Source organism: Silurus meridionalis, chromosome 8 (genome assembly GCF_014805685.1).
Source record: "Silurus meridionalis isolate SWU-2019-XX chromosome 8, ASM1480568v1, whole genome shotgun sequence".
NCBI classification, from domain to species: domain Eukaryota; kingdom Metazoa; phylum Chordata; class Actinopteri; order Siluriformes; family Siluridae; genus Silurus; species Silurus meridionalis.
The window spans coordinates 6468454-6484685 of NC_060891.1; the positions used below are offsets into that span (position 1 = coordinate 6468454).

A 16232-nucleotide genomic window follows, 5' to 3' on the forward strand; every position below is an offset into this window, starting at 1 on the left:
CAGAAAATTTTATTTCAGTTTGGCTTATTCAAACACGTCCACACATTGTTAGTAAATGTTGGATAAATGAACCACAGTGTACCATAGGTACATCACTCGCTCACCTACTTACTTACACCACTCAGTAACCATGTGTGTGCAGGTCTGTGTTGTAGTGCGTTCTGAATGTATCCCAGTAACACTGTGTATGAGGCAGGAGAAGACAGACAATGGATTGGAAGCCAAGCAATCACAGGACACCATGCATACACATTTGCTTGTTCTCATATAGGAGCATTTCTTTCACTGGAAAGTGAGAGAACATCAGTTCATTGCAACTTTATAACCTCTTTTTCTTTGTAAAGCTGCTTTGGAACAATGTTAATTTTTAAAAGTGCTATACAAATAAAACTGAACTGAACTGAATTGAATTAAACGCACTGAACAGACAGTAGCAGGAAAGAACTAGGAACCCTAGAGCTGTGACATAGCATGTCTAGCCACAATATTTACTATATCCTACTATCTTTTTTATTTTCTTTTGTTTATTTCATTCATTTTGGGTAACTGCTTTATCCATTACATTCCATTACATTCAAACCCACACCATACAAAATCACTAACTGACCTAGTTGCATATTTAGGAGCTAGAAGAAACTTAACATAGCAAGAACTTTCAAAAACCAACATTACTTTCTATAATGTACAGTATATGTTAGTATTTCTGTCTGTGTGAACAAATGACTAGTGATTTGTTGAATTCTGATCTGACAAACTGACTATTGCGCAACATATTTTAAGTTTTTATTTTTGTCACAAAAAATAGAATGCAAAGTAATTTTCCATCAAGGTTCAAGTGTATACTTTTATGACATTAGAGAGTGTGTGTCTGCCTTGTGTTGTGACCTTGTGCAAGCAGAAGGTTGAGAAGCACACAGCTGTCACTTCTGTAACTAACCCATATTTATAGTATATGCATCACTGAGGCAGGCATGCTTCTCCCTGTCTCTCTGTTTCTCTGGGCACAGCTGGTCACCCCGTAGTTTAACAGTGAATCCAAAGCCATACGCACACGAACTTAAGTCCATCCAGCAGTCGGTGAGGCGTCCCAGGGCCTTAAGGGCTCCATGGCATGCTGCACAGGGTAAGAAGAGCTGCTTCGGAAGTGACGAGTGTGACCTTTTTCAGTAAAAACACAGAGACTGTGATGAAAGCCCCAACAGCTGCAGTGAAGCTTCGACAAAAGGGCCAGCAACTGAACTGTAACATCACCATATACATAAAGTGTGTGTGTGTGTGTGTGTTAGAGAGAAGGTCTACGTAATTGACAGTAACGTGTGGTCTAATTACCTTCACTTGAATTCTTCTCAACTTTGTTTGGGTTTTGCATGTCATTAAATAGATGGTGGCGTGTGGATGAGAAATACAGGCTTGTTTAACAGGTTAGCAAGTGTCACTGGGGAAATCTGACACACATTGTATGTCCATCATGTTCCCTGAACAAAGACATGCCAGCGATCAGAGGCTTATTAGCTCAAAACACAGGAGTGCAAAAACTTTTAGAGAGCCTTTAAACTTTTAAAAAACTTTCAAGCATCCAAACAGGCCTTGAGAGTTTTTTTCTAAAATTAAGAATTTGCATTGAAGCTAATTAAAACTTACACATAACCTTTATATTGTCCAGAATCACCACTCATAATGTGTTTCTAAGATACATACAAGAAGCTAAATACAAACAGTACTTGTTTGTGATTGAAGGAAAATGAATAATTGTGATTATTTATGCATATGTGTACCTGATTTCTTTACACAATCTTCCTCCTTCTTCTTCTTCTTCTTTATCACTTTCAATATAATTATCACTAAAACATGATGTAAAATATTACAATTAATTACTAATTATGAAATATATAATTTATTTATATTGTCACTATTGTTCCACTCCATTTAATTCTCCTGACCTGCACCCAGCTGGCATTTTTTACTTCCGTTATATTCTATATATAAAATCAGAGATGGCAAAAGTACACACATCCTTTACTCAAGTAGGAGAACAGATACTCATGCTTTCAAGATTCTGGTAAAAGTTGAACTACTGACTACACTTTTTCACTCAAGTTAAAGTAAAGAAGTTTGGGCTCTGATATGTACTGAAGTAAAAAGTAGCTTTTACCTCTACCTGTTTTAGTGTCACTCTGGTAACTGGACCTCACATCATATTAATATAATAATACAGAAATTTCGTTATCTAATGAATGTCTAGGCTGAACATCCACCATATAGAACACCAGCAGAGAAAAGATGATGATGATGATCAGGTAATCAGGAATGTCTCTGAATATCACTGTCTCCCTCTGTCTCAGTCCAAAAAATCAATAGTGAAGTAAAGTATGCCAGAAAAATCAACTTAAGTACAGTATTTGTACTTCATTAATTCCCATCTCTGTAGGAAATACAGTTGAACCTTGTGTTGCCTTTTGATATTTGATGGTAATTGTGCTGCAACCAAATACCAGGAATGATCCCTGATACATGAAAATGTGCAAACATCTGATTTTTCAGGGCTTGTCCTGGGAACACTGAGCATGAAGGAAGAATACATATTACAGATGCCACTAGTAGGACTCCACACACACACACACACACACACACACACACACACACACACACACACACACACACACACACCTTGGGACAATTTAGATTTAAAATTTAATTCCAATCAAACTACAGGCATATTTTTACCAGAAGGAAGGAAACCAAGCAAGAACACGTAAAAGCCGACATGGTGTGAGTTAAACCTTACCACATACTATTATATGTACATTATGTTTTTACTTGACAAAACATATACTAAATTCTTTATTTATGTGGTTCTAATTACAAATATACAACCAGACATGTGAAAGTAAAGTACACCCTCTTTAAATTGTATGGTTTTTACGCATCAGGATGTAAATATTATGTATCAGGACATAAAATCATCTGATCCTTAGAGATTCTTAGAATATTTACAGCCTCGAACAACAGCACAACATTTACACTGCGTCATTCTTTATTTCTTTTTTTACAGAAATCGAGACAAAATAAAGAAACTATGTGTGAAAAGAACCACCTTTAACAGCAATTCTTTCGACTTCTCCCATTAGGGGTCGCCACAGTGGATCGTCCGTATTTGTGATCCGCATGTTTGATTTGGCACATGTTTTTACGCTGGATGCCCTTCCTAATGCAACCCTCCCCATTTACCCGGGCTTGGGGTCCGGCACTAAGAGCGCACTGGTTTGTGTAACCCTAATGGCTGGGGTTGGTTCCCTGACTGGGGATCAAACCCGGGCCGCAGCGGTGAGAGCGCCGCATCCTAACCACTAGACCACCAGGGAACCTGCACCTTTAGCAGCAATAACTTAACTTTATCAGTCTCTCACTTTATTGTGGAGGAATTTTGGGTCACTCTTCTTTACATTGTTGCTTCCGTTCATTTAGGATTGTGGGCATTTGTATATTCACAGCACTCCTAAGGTCCTGCCACAGCATTTCAATCAGGCTGAGGTCTGGACATTGACTGGACAATCGCAAAATGTCGATTCTGTTCTTATTCAGCCATTCTATTGAAGATTTGCTGGTGTGCTTGGGATCATTGTCCTGTTGCATGTCTTTCATTTGCAGGAAATATAATAAGTTCTAATTAAAGCTGCCTAAAACTGCTAAGGTTTGATGAGGTGATGAGGGATGATAATATCAGGTTCTAAAATTAACAGGCTACGATGTGTGACTGACAACATATTAACAGTTTTCTTACGGTATTTCCATAATCAGCTCTCATAAAGATGTTTTGTCATTTGAATGAATCCAGAGGCCGAACGGCACATTGCTTGATTATAAATGACTATCATCATAACTATCATCTTATTTTTAAAAACCCCACACACTTTAAGTGAATAATAAATACATCTGAGGAATTTGTTTTGGTGACAGAAGCTTCTATGTACAATATTTATATCTTTAAAATAAGAAAGAAAGATTTATACACAGTGTACACCCAGAATGGCACATGAAGAATTCAATAGGAATTTGTAAAATAAAAATTTGCTGTAAAAATAAATAAAAATACAGAAAAATGTGAAAAAAACAGTCATTTGTGTTAAAACCTTGTGACCGTGAACAAATAATTTGTATAAATCACATGTAAATTCAAACAAGATTTTAAAAACTCTATGTTCCATGTAATTGATATAACTTTTCTGTAACCCAAACCTTTATAAAGTTTGGACTTTATGAATGAAAATAAGATGCCTTAAGGTCTTTAGCTGCAGCAGGACTTTCTATCATAACTGACTTTCCGGCCACGCTGACGCCTCTGTGCTTGTACCAGCTGCTTCTCTGCCTAAAAATCAGCGTCTGTCTGCAGACACCAACTGGTGCCAACCACAAGGAACCATGCAGCCCAAGTGAGTGTGACTCACAAAGCTCCACAGTCACAGGCACTATTCCTGCTAGAGGTTACTTTTACTTCTTAGGCCAATAAAATTCCACTGATTTTAATTAACTTTGCATCCAACCTAGAAAAATGTAATGGTAAAGGATAATATATTTGAAAATAATTAGATTTTTGTTAAATTTTGGTTCTGATCAACATTCTGGTATAAAATATCTGCATAGGATGTCTTTGTACTTGCTGGAACACAGACATGTCCAGCATGACAAAACCTCTGTGCATGAAGCATGCTCCATAAAGGCTTGGTTGTGCCTTGATCTAAACCTCACTGAGCACCTTTGACGTGAAAGGACTACACCCCAAACCTCCTAACATGAAGTTAGTACCTGACCTTAGTAATGCTTTAGTAGCTAAAGAAGCCAATTCACATACTCATACTTCCAGGCAGAACAATAGCACAGGTAGCACAACACAACACAACACAGCTCCGGGGTCCCTGGTTTAATGCCGAGCTCAGGTTACAGTCTGTGTAGAGTTTCACATGTTCTCTCTGTGTTCTTGTAGGTTTCTTCCTCTTCAAGCCATACTGAGAGTTGGATCGACTGTGCTAAACTGTCCCTCTGATGAACTGACATCCCATCCAGGGTGTATTCATGCCTAACACTCAGTGCTGCCAGGACATGCTCCAGATCCACTAAGACCCTGGCCAAGATAAAGCAGACGATTGAAGGCGTTCATACTCGCATTTTGTGTTTATTTATCTGTATTAACTGTATTAATGAAAGAAACATAAACCAAAAAATGTCTCCTATTTGTGTCACACAAATAGTACAAACACGCCACGGTCTTAGTTCACCATTTAGATAAAATTGTACATTTGAAAAACTGCACAATTGAGTTTTATTGTGAATTTAGTGTTCACTTGTCTTTAGTGCTTAGGTCAGGTTGTGTTAATTATCCAGAGAGATTTCATTCCTCTTCATCTTGATGGCAATACAAAGAAAATTCACAACACAGTCTATAAAATGAAATGAACCCTAGCAGACCCAAATTACTCTCTCCCATGAGTAGATTCAGATTTTTGTGGAATTAGAATTTGTATAATTGTTACATAAATATCAAACACTAACACATCAATTTTGATTCCTGAGATGACATAAGAAAAAACAGACTCAAAATGGAAACCATCATTTTGTGGGTGACATCAGATGTGCATAGAGGTAGCAGTGACCAGTGGTCCTGTCCCTTTCTTCACTCCAAACCTGCCTGATTCATCCCAACACCCTACCTCTGGATGGAGTTCTCTTTAGTTGGAGACCTCTCTGTGCAGCATGCCATCTCAGGGAGTTTTTCTTGCCACAGTCACCACTGGCTTGCTCATTAAAGATACATCTATAAGGATAAACTTATAAGGAATGATATACATTCTTTCATTCAACTTCAGAACCTCTTTATAGCTGCTTTGGGACAATGTCCAATGTTAAAAGTGCTTTACAAAAAAACTATATTGTAGTGAACAGATAATGAGATTAGAAGTTACTCATCCACATACTATAAAGTCAAACATTGTCTGTTATGCTGAAATGATCTGTACTGAGTTCATACTTCAGTTATACAATGAATTCATCATTGACGAACGAACGTCAGTAAATGGGACCTTCCAGCAACTTCTGGCCATTTCAAGACTCTATGGTTCCCTTCTGCATACTGAATAAGCAGATACCTGCCTGTATGGAGTTCTGCATGCACTCTCCCTGACCCCATCGGTTCCCCCCAAGCGCTCTATTTTTCTCCTAGCGTGTATTACTCCTCAAAAAATATCAAAATTCTTCAGTAATTCACAGCATATAAATTCAGTTTGACATTTTATATTTATTTAAAAATGTACACTACTTTTTTGTCAGCTTACATTACTAGTAAACATAAAATTAAAGTATTATGTTTAAATATGCCTACTTTAGACTGCAGTGCTTTATATAAAGCAACATATTATACATTCATTTGTGGGTTAAACACTGAAGGAGTGCAGTTTAATTTGTTAATCTACCTTTTCTTCTTCTGTTTGTTCTTTTTGTGTTCCTTTTTTCTCCTGGTTTCTGGCAGCCCATAGAAACGTCTGCTCAAAAGATGTGAAATTGGGCACACTGATTGGACAGTGTTTAGTATATATTTTAAAAAACATCCAATAGTGCCACCATCAGGTGAAACTTCGACCTAGTCGGGGTGTACTTTTGAACTGTGTGTCCAAAATGGAAAAAAAAAGCCAAACATGAAACTTGATAGGCATCTTCAAGACCATGACCAGAGTCTATTTCCTGCCAGCGCCACCTACTGGTCAAATGTTAAAATGCTTTTACATGTGACTGCCATTATTGCTCCTCCTGCTAATTTTGTCCAAACTTCATCAGATTTGGCTCAAATCATCCTGACCTTCTGGGATTGCTTGGACAACAGTTGTAGCATGTCTGTAAATGTGCAGCTCGATTTAGGGTGCTGGGACTCCAGAGGATGTCATAAACTGTTTACAGCTGTCTAATTTGGCCTTTACTAAACAAATAACAAACTCTTAATCCAAGCAGCTTTGATTAAGATTTTATTTGTTTAGTAAAGGCCAAATTAGACAGCTGTAAACAGTTTATAACATATAGTAACTATAAATATAAACTTTATTAATTAACATTAGATTGGTAAATATTTGGTGATCTGCTTTATCAAAATAATACACAAAAAATACATGATAAGTTATTAAATTCAATTATATCATCATGAATGAATCAATCTGTTATTAGCGCTTTTAATGCATATATATGATGATATACGCACTGATACGGGTAGCACCAAGTTAGGTGCAGTTTATTACTTTAACTAAATTATAAAAGCTGAAAAAGTCCCTGATACCACAACATCTCTCATATTCTACACTATTGTTTTAACTTTTTCTAATTAAAAGCTAAGCAGCACTAAACAAACTTTCAGAAAGGAAGCTTGCAGTCCCATATTATAGTCAAGATCATTTAATCTCTTACTGGTAAGTCAGAATACACCAACCATTCAGAGTTGATGTTATGCATGTTCTTTATAACGAATATACAGTATGAAGCATACATCTTTTTTATTCAACTATAATGGCACTGGACCAACATTAGAGAACACAAAAGAGCACTGATCAGCCATACAATTGAACATGAACTGACCAGTAAATTGAATAAAATGTATTCTCTCATTACAGTCATGGAGTTGGATATATTAGACATCAGTTCTCAAAGTTTAACTGAGCAACTTGGAATAGGGTGAAACTGTAAAGGCTAGGCAACTGGGTCAGAGCAGCTTAACAAGAAAAAAATAAACCAAAACTACAGCAGCTCTTGTGGAGTGCTACCAAAACTGATCCAGAAAAGGACTCTGGAATCACAATTCTTTCAACCGTCTATTTGCCCATTTCACAACTTGCAGGACTTGGAGAATCTCAACTTCTTTGATGGACCCTTGTGAGGTCTTTTCCGAGTGAAACCAATCTTGGAAAACCTCTGTATGACCCTGACCACTTAACTGTAGCTCAGTTCCAGGATGTTACTGGTCTTAAAGCCTAGGCCGTGTTTGTGGACAGCAACAATTCTAATTCTTTCGAGTTCTTTACTATGTGGTGTTATGTTGAACATCCAGTGGTCAGTATGAGCGAATTAATAATAAACTGCTTATTTTATTTTTTTTTTTAATGACAAGAAATTTAGCATTTCTTTCTCTTAACTGTACCGAAATTTAACCGAACCGTGACTTATAGACCGAGATACATTCCAAACCGTGAATTGTGTACTTTTACACCCCTAGTGGAACCCTGATCTAAAGGTAGATAATAAGCCTGCCAAAGTGACCTAAACATTAACGTCCAATAATAGCCATCAAACAGGAAGAAGCGCTCAGATTGGTTCCATGTTTTGGTCCCTCTATTAAAACTACGAATTTTCCCCTTCTCCTTTCGGCTTCTTCCATTAGGAGTCGCCACAGCGGATCATCCGTCTCCATACCCCTGTCCTCTACATCTGCCTCTTTCAAACCAACCACCTGCATGTCTTTCCTCATCACATAGATAAACCTCCTTTTTGGTCTTCCTCTTTTCCTCCTTCATGGCAGCTTATATTGATATACCCCATGCCCCTCCTCTGCACATGTCCAAATCATCTCAAATCAGGCGTCTTTCACTTTGTCCCCAAAACGTCCTACATGTGCTGTCCATCCTCATCACTCCCAATAAAAATCTCAACATCTTCAAGCTCTGCTACCTCCAGCTCCACTTCCTGTCTTTTAGTAAACAATTTTTGAGCAGATTTTATTTTCAAGAAAGATTTGAAACACCAATTCAAATTTATTAAGTATTTATTTCAACAATTAAAAAATACATATGTACACAAAGGATTACATGTGTAAAATATATATAAAATGCATTTACAGTGTGGAATGCGCTAAAGTTTATTACAAGCACAAAACAAACGTTTCAGCTTTTCCTCCAGCCGTCGGTCCAGGCGTCTTTACATCCATCTCATGAAGAGCAGCTACAGCAGAGGACTTTGTCATAGCGCTCAGTGTAACTAAAGGAGGAAAAGAGCAAGTTGAGAATTATTCAATTCAACATAAAATCTACCCAAAAGTACAATGAAAACTTATTTTATCAACTTGAATGCAAAAGCATAAACTATACATCTATGAACTAAAGAACATTGTCAGTGTTTGCATGACTGTAATTAAAGAATGGAAGAGTGTGAAATTACTCTGTGATGGTGCACACAGAGCAGCAGCGGTTGGAACAGCTGCTGCATTGCTGCGTGCAGGAGGGACATGCGCTGCGATCGCATTGAGAGCAGGTCGTCCTCGTGCCTGATGACCGCTGACACACGGCGCACACAGCCGGAACACTCGCACCGCCTGATGAGACAACAGGAGAACAACAATTAAAATCGATCAGCTCACAATAAATCTACATTGTAGCTGTAACAATCACCATTCATCTTGCTTTAAGTCCCCCCCCCCCCATACACATTCACTCCTGCATTTCAAACTGCTGACAAGTGTTAAGCATGCATTCTCTCTCACTAATAAGCTTTTGAGCACAGAAGCTTACTGTCCAGCCTAAACACATAAGGAAGGGAAACAATGTTACTCTAGTGTTAAAGTGACTACCTAACCATCATTAAGATTAGTGATTATTGCTATAAAGATAAAAGGCCTATGACATTCAATATGGTATAGTACATAAGAGTACATTAGTTTAACCATCTGATTCTGATGGCTACAAGAGGGCAATTTAAATTGTGCTATTGTTTAATTATCCTGATAAAGAACACCAGTAAAATCACAGCCATGCTGTTAATCTATATAACCACAATTAGGGCTGAGGCTACAGGTGCCTCAGAGCCGCACAGACAGACTGAAGAATAGCTTTTTCCTGTGACTGTTACTGCACTGAACAGCTGATTCAATACTGCATTGTATTATATTACCTTGTATTTTTGCACCATCCATAGCTCACTTTTGCACTACTGTATATTTCACCCATATTTTTACTGTATACACTAAAACATACATATTTATACTTGTACATAACTACATCATGCCATTAAGTACATCTTCACATATCAATCTATGCATAATCTTAGCAAAGTATATTGTATATTACTAATTATATATATATATATATATATATATATATATATATATATATATATATATATATATATATATATATACACACACACATACACACACACACACACACATGCTAAATGCATTTCTTTGGCTCTGAACATGTACCGTGCACAATGAAAGTTTAATCTAATCAAATATAATTGAGTGGATTATATTGGTGAAATTATTTGAACGTATGGGAGCTTAAAATTAAACCTGCAAATTTACAATAAACAAATTTAGAAACTGTAGTAACTGCATACACACTGCAGCTGCATTACAGATTATGCAAAAGGGGAAGGAGAGAAAAAAAAAAAAAAAACTCCAAGCAGATCACACACAACAGGGTCTACACTTCTACACATTCTTGTCCATTTCCTTAGGATTTTTTTTTTATACTTTTTTTTTGCAAATAATTGCAACCAGACTTCGTATTATTTAAGCTAAAGTTCACAAAAAATTTTTTTAAAAATACATTAAGAAAATAGATATGGATTCTTGAAGAAATTAATTCAAGTCATTAATAATGTAAATGGAAGGAGCTCAAGGTAGAAAACCCCAATCGTGGCTCTCAGTAAACATGGTTCGCCCCAATATCCACAAAATACAAGTTTGAATCTCAACAACGCAACAGCTAAGAGGCTCAGTGTAGCAGGAATTACATCTGTGTCCCGTCACTCTGTTCAACCAGGCCAATCAGGGGCATCAGTGAGATCATGCATGCAGAATAAAGCAGATAGCATTTTCCCCCTCAAAGTGCGTTACGCTGCACTGCGAGTGCTCACGCTGCGTAAACAGCAGTTTGAAAGATGCAGCAGCTCATGAGTCAGCTTCACACTTCTCTAGGTGGTAGACATGTGACTGAAACAGTTGGCTAATGGGTGATGGGCAGCAAGATCAACTTGGAGGGAAGAATTGGGGGGGACACACAGCAAAATTCAATTTTACCTGAAGCTGCCTTGGCTTTCGTCAGTTTCCCATCCAGCCCGATCAGAGTCTGTCCTTTCAGTAGCAGCTGATTATTTGCAGGAGTTACATCAACCCGATTACACATATCCACAGCAGAGCACTTTCCTTCTGCATTCACCTTCCAAATTTGCCCCATAACAGCTCGGGTCCCATTGAAGAGCAGATTCTTGGTCTTTTCTGTAGACATATAAAGAAAGATTAATTCACTACAAGAAATCAGATAGCAGGGGAAAAAAATAAATAAAAAATAAAGTGTTCAGAACAGATTCCTCATATTTGAATACAATTGTCTCGCTGTGAATAATCCATTTCCCATCATTTACAGGAGTAAAGACGACAGAGTATAGCCAAATAATAATAATAAAATAAGTAAATAAGTAAAATAATTGCTTGTTGCTTAAGTGCTGAATAAACAAAAGCCACATTTTTAATTTTATTGTGAATATAATGAAAGATAGACACTAGACAATAAATGACTAGTTCTCACAGTTAATCTTGTAAAAATGTATTCTGTGATTAACCAGAACATGGTTACATAAAGTGTGACTAAAGATCTATATACACATAAACTAATCACACGTTTTATAAGTATACAGAAACACAAGATAGAGGCCATACTTGGAGGAAAACAAAAGGGTTTTTTTTATTAAAAAGGAAATTAATTAAAAAAAAAGGTAGACTTTGGGTTTGGACTACACTTTCAAAGCAAAGAAGTGACAAACTCAAAGTCTTGCATTTTCACTTTTGTCATATGGACATTACAGGATAAACACGATTGAATGTGATATTAAATAAGGGATCAGTTTGGGGATGTTTGAGAAATAATTTATTCTCAATGCCACACTACCTGCCCATGTTAAGCAGGACAAACACCAGTCCAGATGATCACACCTAGTTTTTTTTAAGTTATTATTATTAATTATTATTATTATTATTATTATTATTATTATTTTATTCTAAAAACATCGTAGTGCTTAAACTCTACACAACCTTTGTGCATCTACACAAGTTATAAAAAACACAAATAAATATACAGAATGAGCTTTTCCCCAACAATATTATTTAGTATTCATGTCTGGGCTACACAAAGTATTTTTAAAATGCTCCATATACAACACAATATAAAAACTATCAATTACATTGATAATCTTAATAGCTTCATTACTGCATAAACACTTGAAAAGTGCGGATTCCAAACACCACCAGGACAGAGGTGAACAGTGTGAGGCGGAAGCAACCTGCCCGTTGATTGGTGGATTCCTTAACAGTATAAAAGTTTGACCAATTAAAACGCAGGAGGCGGGACTTCTCGGTATACAGACTAAAATTGTTCGGTTGCACACACAGAATTACACAGGGTTGAGTGATAAACTGCAAGGAGAGCACAATTAGAGTAAAAACAACAATGTTTTAATCTATCCGGAGCCACTATCACGTTAATAAAAGGCCAGAAACAGACTCACCGTAAACTTCCTGCCTGTACTTGTTTCCGAAAACCCCGTGCAGGTTCAGCTCCTTCTGTCCAACGTGGATTTTATACTGCGTCGAAAACGAGTCGGTGAAAGGGCAGGACCTTTTAGGCATTTTAAAGTTGAAGAAATGGCGACTCCCGCGTGGAAAGAAAACAAACAGTCCTGCTCCTCTACCAAGCTGTTTTCCCGCGATGTCTCTCTGCGCTTTAATACTGTTTGCAGCGAGCGCCTTGGTGTAAAAGTAGTCAGTAGCGCCATCTAGCGGTTTGGCGGAATTACGAGGTGGGGCGCGTTTCAATACCACAACCTGCAGTTCATTGACCATACAGGAGGGTTCATCACTGGTCAACACTGCAAACTCATTATACACATGTCCCCTTATTTTGTATAAATTGTATAAAAAATTTTAATTCTGTAAATTGTATTAAAAAAATTATGGGTTAATTTGATCTACTTACTGAAAACTATGTGATGGTTTTTAATCATAATTTGTTCATTACAAAAAAATCCACTTGCAGATTACCATTAAATAAATATAAAATCAACACAAAAATCTTCAGTATATCAACAATTTTACACTTTTATTAGTTGCATAACAAATCATTTCAATCTGTTAGTCTGTTTATTATTAGGCTTAGATTAATTATGTAGTCTCTTTTACACACCCTTTAGTCCCTGAGTAAACTGTCAGGATGGAAATTGTATTGTATTAAAAGACACACAGCTATACAGCATTATAGCCCCCATTTTGTTATGGGTATAATCTTTATTTTATGTAATCAATACATAATTTGAATTGTTTATATATCTGTAATGTTGCTTAAGGCCGAGTTGCTGCAGCCTTCTCCAGCATTTTCTGCTTCAACAAGCTCCTGTAGCACTTCCACATATGTTGTGTAGTTCTTTACCTGCTGCAGCAAATAACCTACAGCTAGAACCTCAGACCTAAAGGGCAGCGTCAGGTAGTACTGTAAGTGTTCTGAGAGCATCTGTAAATGGTCCTTGCAACACCTGAGCTGCTGCTCATGAGACAGATGGCTACAGAATGTAGGAAGAAACTGAGCACCTTCATTTCTGTTATGTGAAACAGTTAAGAGTGGAGGAACAGAGTAACAGGCCGCGGTGCGGTTAAGGTTCGCAACCCATGATGTCTGATCTGCTTCACACTCGGCCTGGAGGTAGAATAGTTGAAGGTTTGCAGTCCTGAGGCACAGCACATGGGGCCTCTTATTATACTTAATTGGGTATGCCAACGCATGAAGCAGGCTAATAGTAATTCTGTCCTTCTTGGCAGAGGAATTTGAGTATGCTTGTAAACAAAGAACCATGTCTTGGATAGTTGCATAAAACGGCTTCCATGCTCTCTGACTCTTTTTGGTTTTAGTCCCATTCTCGTCTTCAACTTTTTTGCATAAGAGACGTCCACTTTTGTTCTTAGGATTTTTGTTCTCAAGTACGTCCTGTTGTTCAGTGTTTGGCTTTGATCGCCATTTCAGCACTGATGACAAAGTTTTATACACCGCCAGCATCTCAGGTATCTGATTCTCGTGCAGAGGAAAGCTGCTGAAAGCAGCTCGCGCCGCCCGCTTTTTTCAGCGCGCGAGGTCTCTGTGGCATCATAACGGCGTAACAAGAGGCGTCACGACCCCACGGAGGCGTCCTGAATCAAAACTTTTGATGACGTTACATCGAGGGGGACAACACTGGTCCGCGAGCGAGCGTGTGGAACAGTTCCGATGAACGCGACGACGAGAGACACGTGAGTGTGGCATTTAATATCCATTCTTTATAGTTCCATCATTGTTGAGGTGTGCGCAGTGCCGCCATTCTCTACACGCAGAGTACGCAGTTTACGTAGGGCATCAACTCCCGGGGGATAAACATAAACATAAATATAAATCATGGGCGTAAATTTCATTTAACAGTAGGGGGACAATAAATATACAATTTCCCATTTTCCTTTTCTCTGTCATTTTATCTAGTCTATGACACTGCAAGGCAAGTTTATTTATACTGCAGCACATTTCATACATAATAGTAATTCAAAGTGCTTTACATAAAGAAAGTAAAACGATCATAATAAAATAATCACAACAATAAAAACAAGGAATTAAAAAAAAGGTTTACATTTTATTTCAAATTAAGTAAGGCATTTAAGAACAGAACAGAAATTGATTATAAAAATACAGTGGGGTCAGTTCAGACGTAGCACAGTGATCATTTAGTAAATGCACAGATAAACAATATGCTAATTGTGTGTTAATGTTAGTGCACTATGCTACAAGCTATTATAAACAAGCTAACGGTCAGTAGATAAGTAATAATTTAATCAATAATAGAGCAGATTCATGGAAATTACATCGCTAATCAGCATTTTTGCCGCAACTAATTTATGAATGAGTCTGCATCAACTACATTAAAGAGAATCGCTTTATTTAAAGTGAATAAAATACCCTAGTTAATGGAGTTGAACATTAAATAAGACGCAGACACACACCTGACTCGTGTGTGTGTGTGTGTGTGTGTGTGTAGAGAAGGTGAGATGAACTGGGAAAGCAGGCAGTGGGTCAAACCACTGTGAGGAAGGGGAGGGGGAACTCAACTGTTTCTAAAGGCATTTTTTGCGTTTTCTTGTCTACTTACACAATTATTTAGGTATACATACATATATTTTTCACAATAGAGAGTGCGATATTTTTTAAATAATGTTTTTAATCCCCCGGGATTTACGCCCATGATATAAATAAAAACATAGTGCTAAATATTATATGTATATATACTTGAATACCCATTGTGAATGAGCTTTTACTACCGAAACAATAACATAGATAATAGAACAAAGCACTTTAAACTACACATGTGGTTTGATGTTATACCACCATACAGTAGTTGCCTACCTTAAAGTTATCCAAAGAAGGACAACATGTCAAGATCTGGGGGTTTTCCGGGTAATGCCCCATGTGTTTTCAGTTTCCCACCACAAGATGGTGTCTGGCCTCGTTAATTCGTGTCGAATGTTCTTTCTCAGATTTTCAGAGCGGAGAAGAGCATGGCTCATTCATTGTAATAACCCCCACCCCCCACCAGGGTTCCGGAGATTAAAAACACAGTGAAGAACATTACTCCACCCCCGAAGGCGATGCTCCGCCCCCATGCACAAAATCAAAAAAGAGAAAGAAATAAAAAGAAACAGGTCATCGCCCCGCCCCCCGCTTGAAGGGTTCGCCCCTGGTTCCATCTCTGGCTTCCAAGAGTTTAAAAAAAACATCAAGAACATGGCTCTGCCCATTAGCCTGATGTCCACCCCAAAGCTTGCAAGAGATTCAAGATCTTCGCTCCGCCCCCAAAAAGCGTTGCTCAGGCTTTCAAGAGATTAAAAAAAATCCAGATGTTACTCCGCCCCCAGGTTTGGCACAGGTTGATGCTCCAGACTGAGGTAATTGCTCCGCCCCGGTTTGCAAGGTTTTAAAATAATACACTGTCATCACTCCGCCTCCAAAGGTGTCCCTCCGCCCCCTGGCTTGCAGGGTTCGCTCTGGCTCTGCCTCTGGCTTGCATGCGCCACCCCCTGGCTTCCAATTTATTCTAAAACCAAAAAGAACATTGCTCGGCTCACCGGGCTTGGCTAAGGTCATCACTTCATCCCCATAGGCATTGCTCCACCCCAGCTTGCAAGAGATTTAAGAACCATCAAG

General features: G+C 37.9%; 1 protein-coding gene across 1 annotated transcript; it reads right to left on the reverse strand.

The window, feature by feature from the left end:
- Positions 1-8773: 8773 nt before the first annotated feature.
- siva1 (SIVA1, apoptosis-inducing factor) lies at positions 8774-12741 on the reverse strand. Its single transcript, XM_046855940.1, has 4 exons — positions 12529-12741; positions 11045-11242; positions 9184-9337; positions 8774-9003 (listed from the first exon to the last, which is right to left on the reverse strand). Exons 1-4 carry the CDS (start codon positions 12647-12649, stop codon positions 8955-8957), a joined length of 522 nt encoding a protein of 173 aa, XP_046711896.1. The 5' UTR covers positions 12650-12741; the 3' UTR covers positions 8774-8954.
- Positions 12742-16232: the final 3491 nt, after the last annotated feature.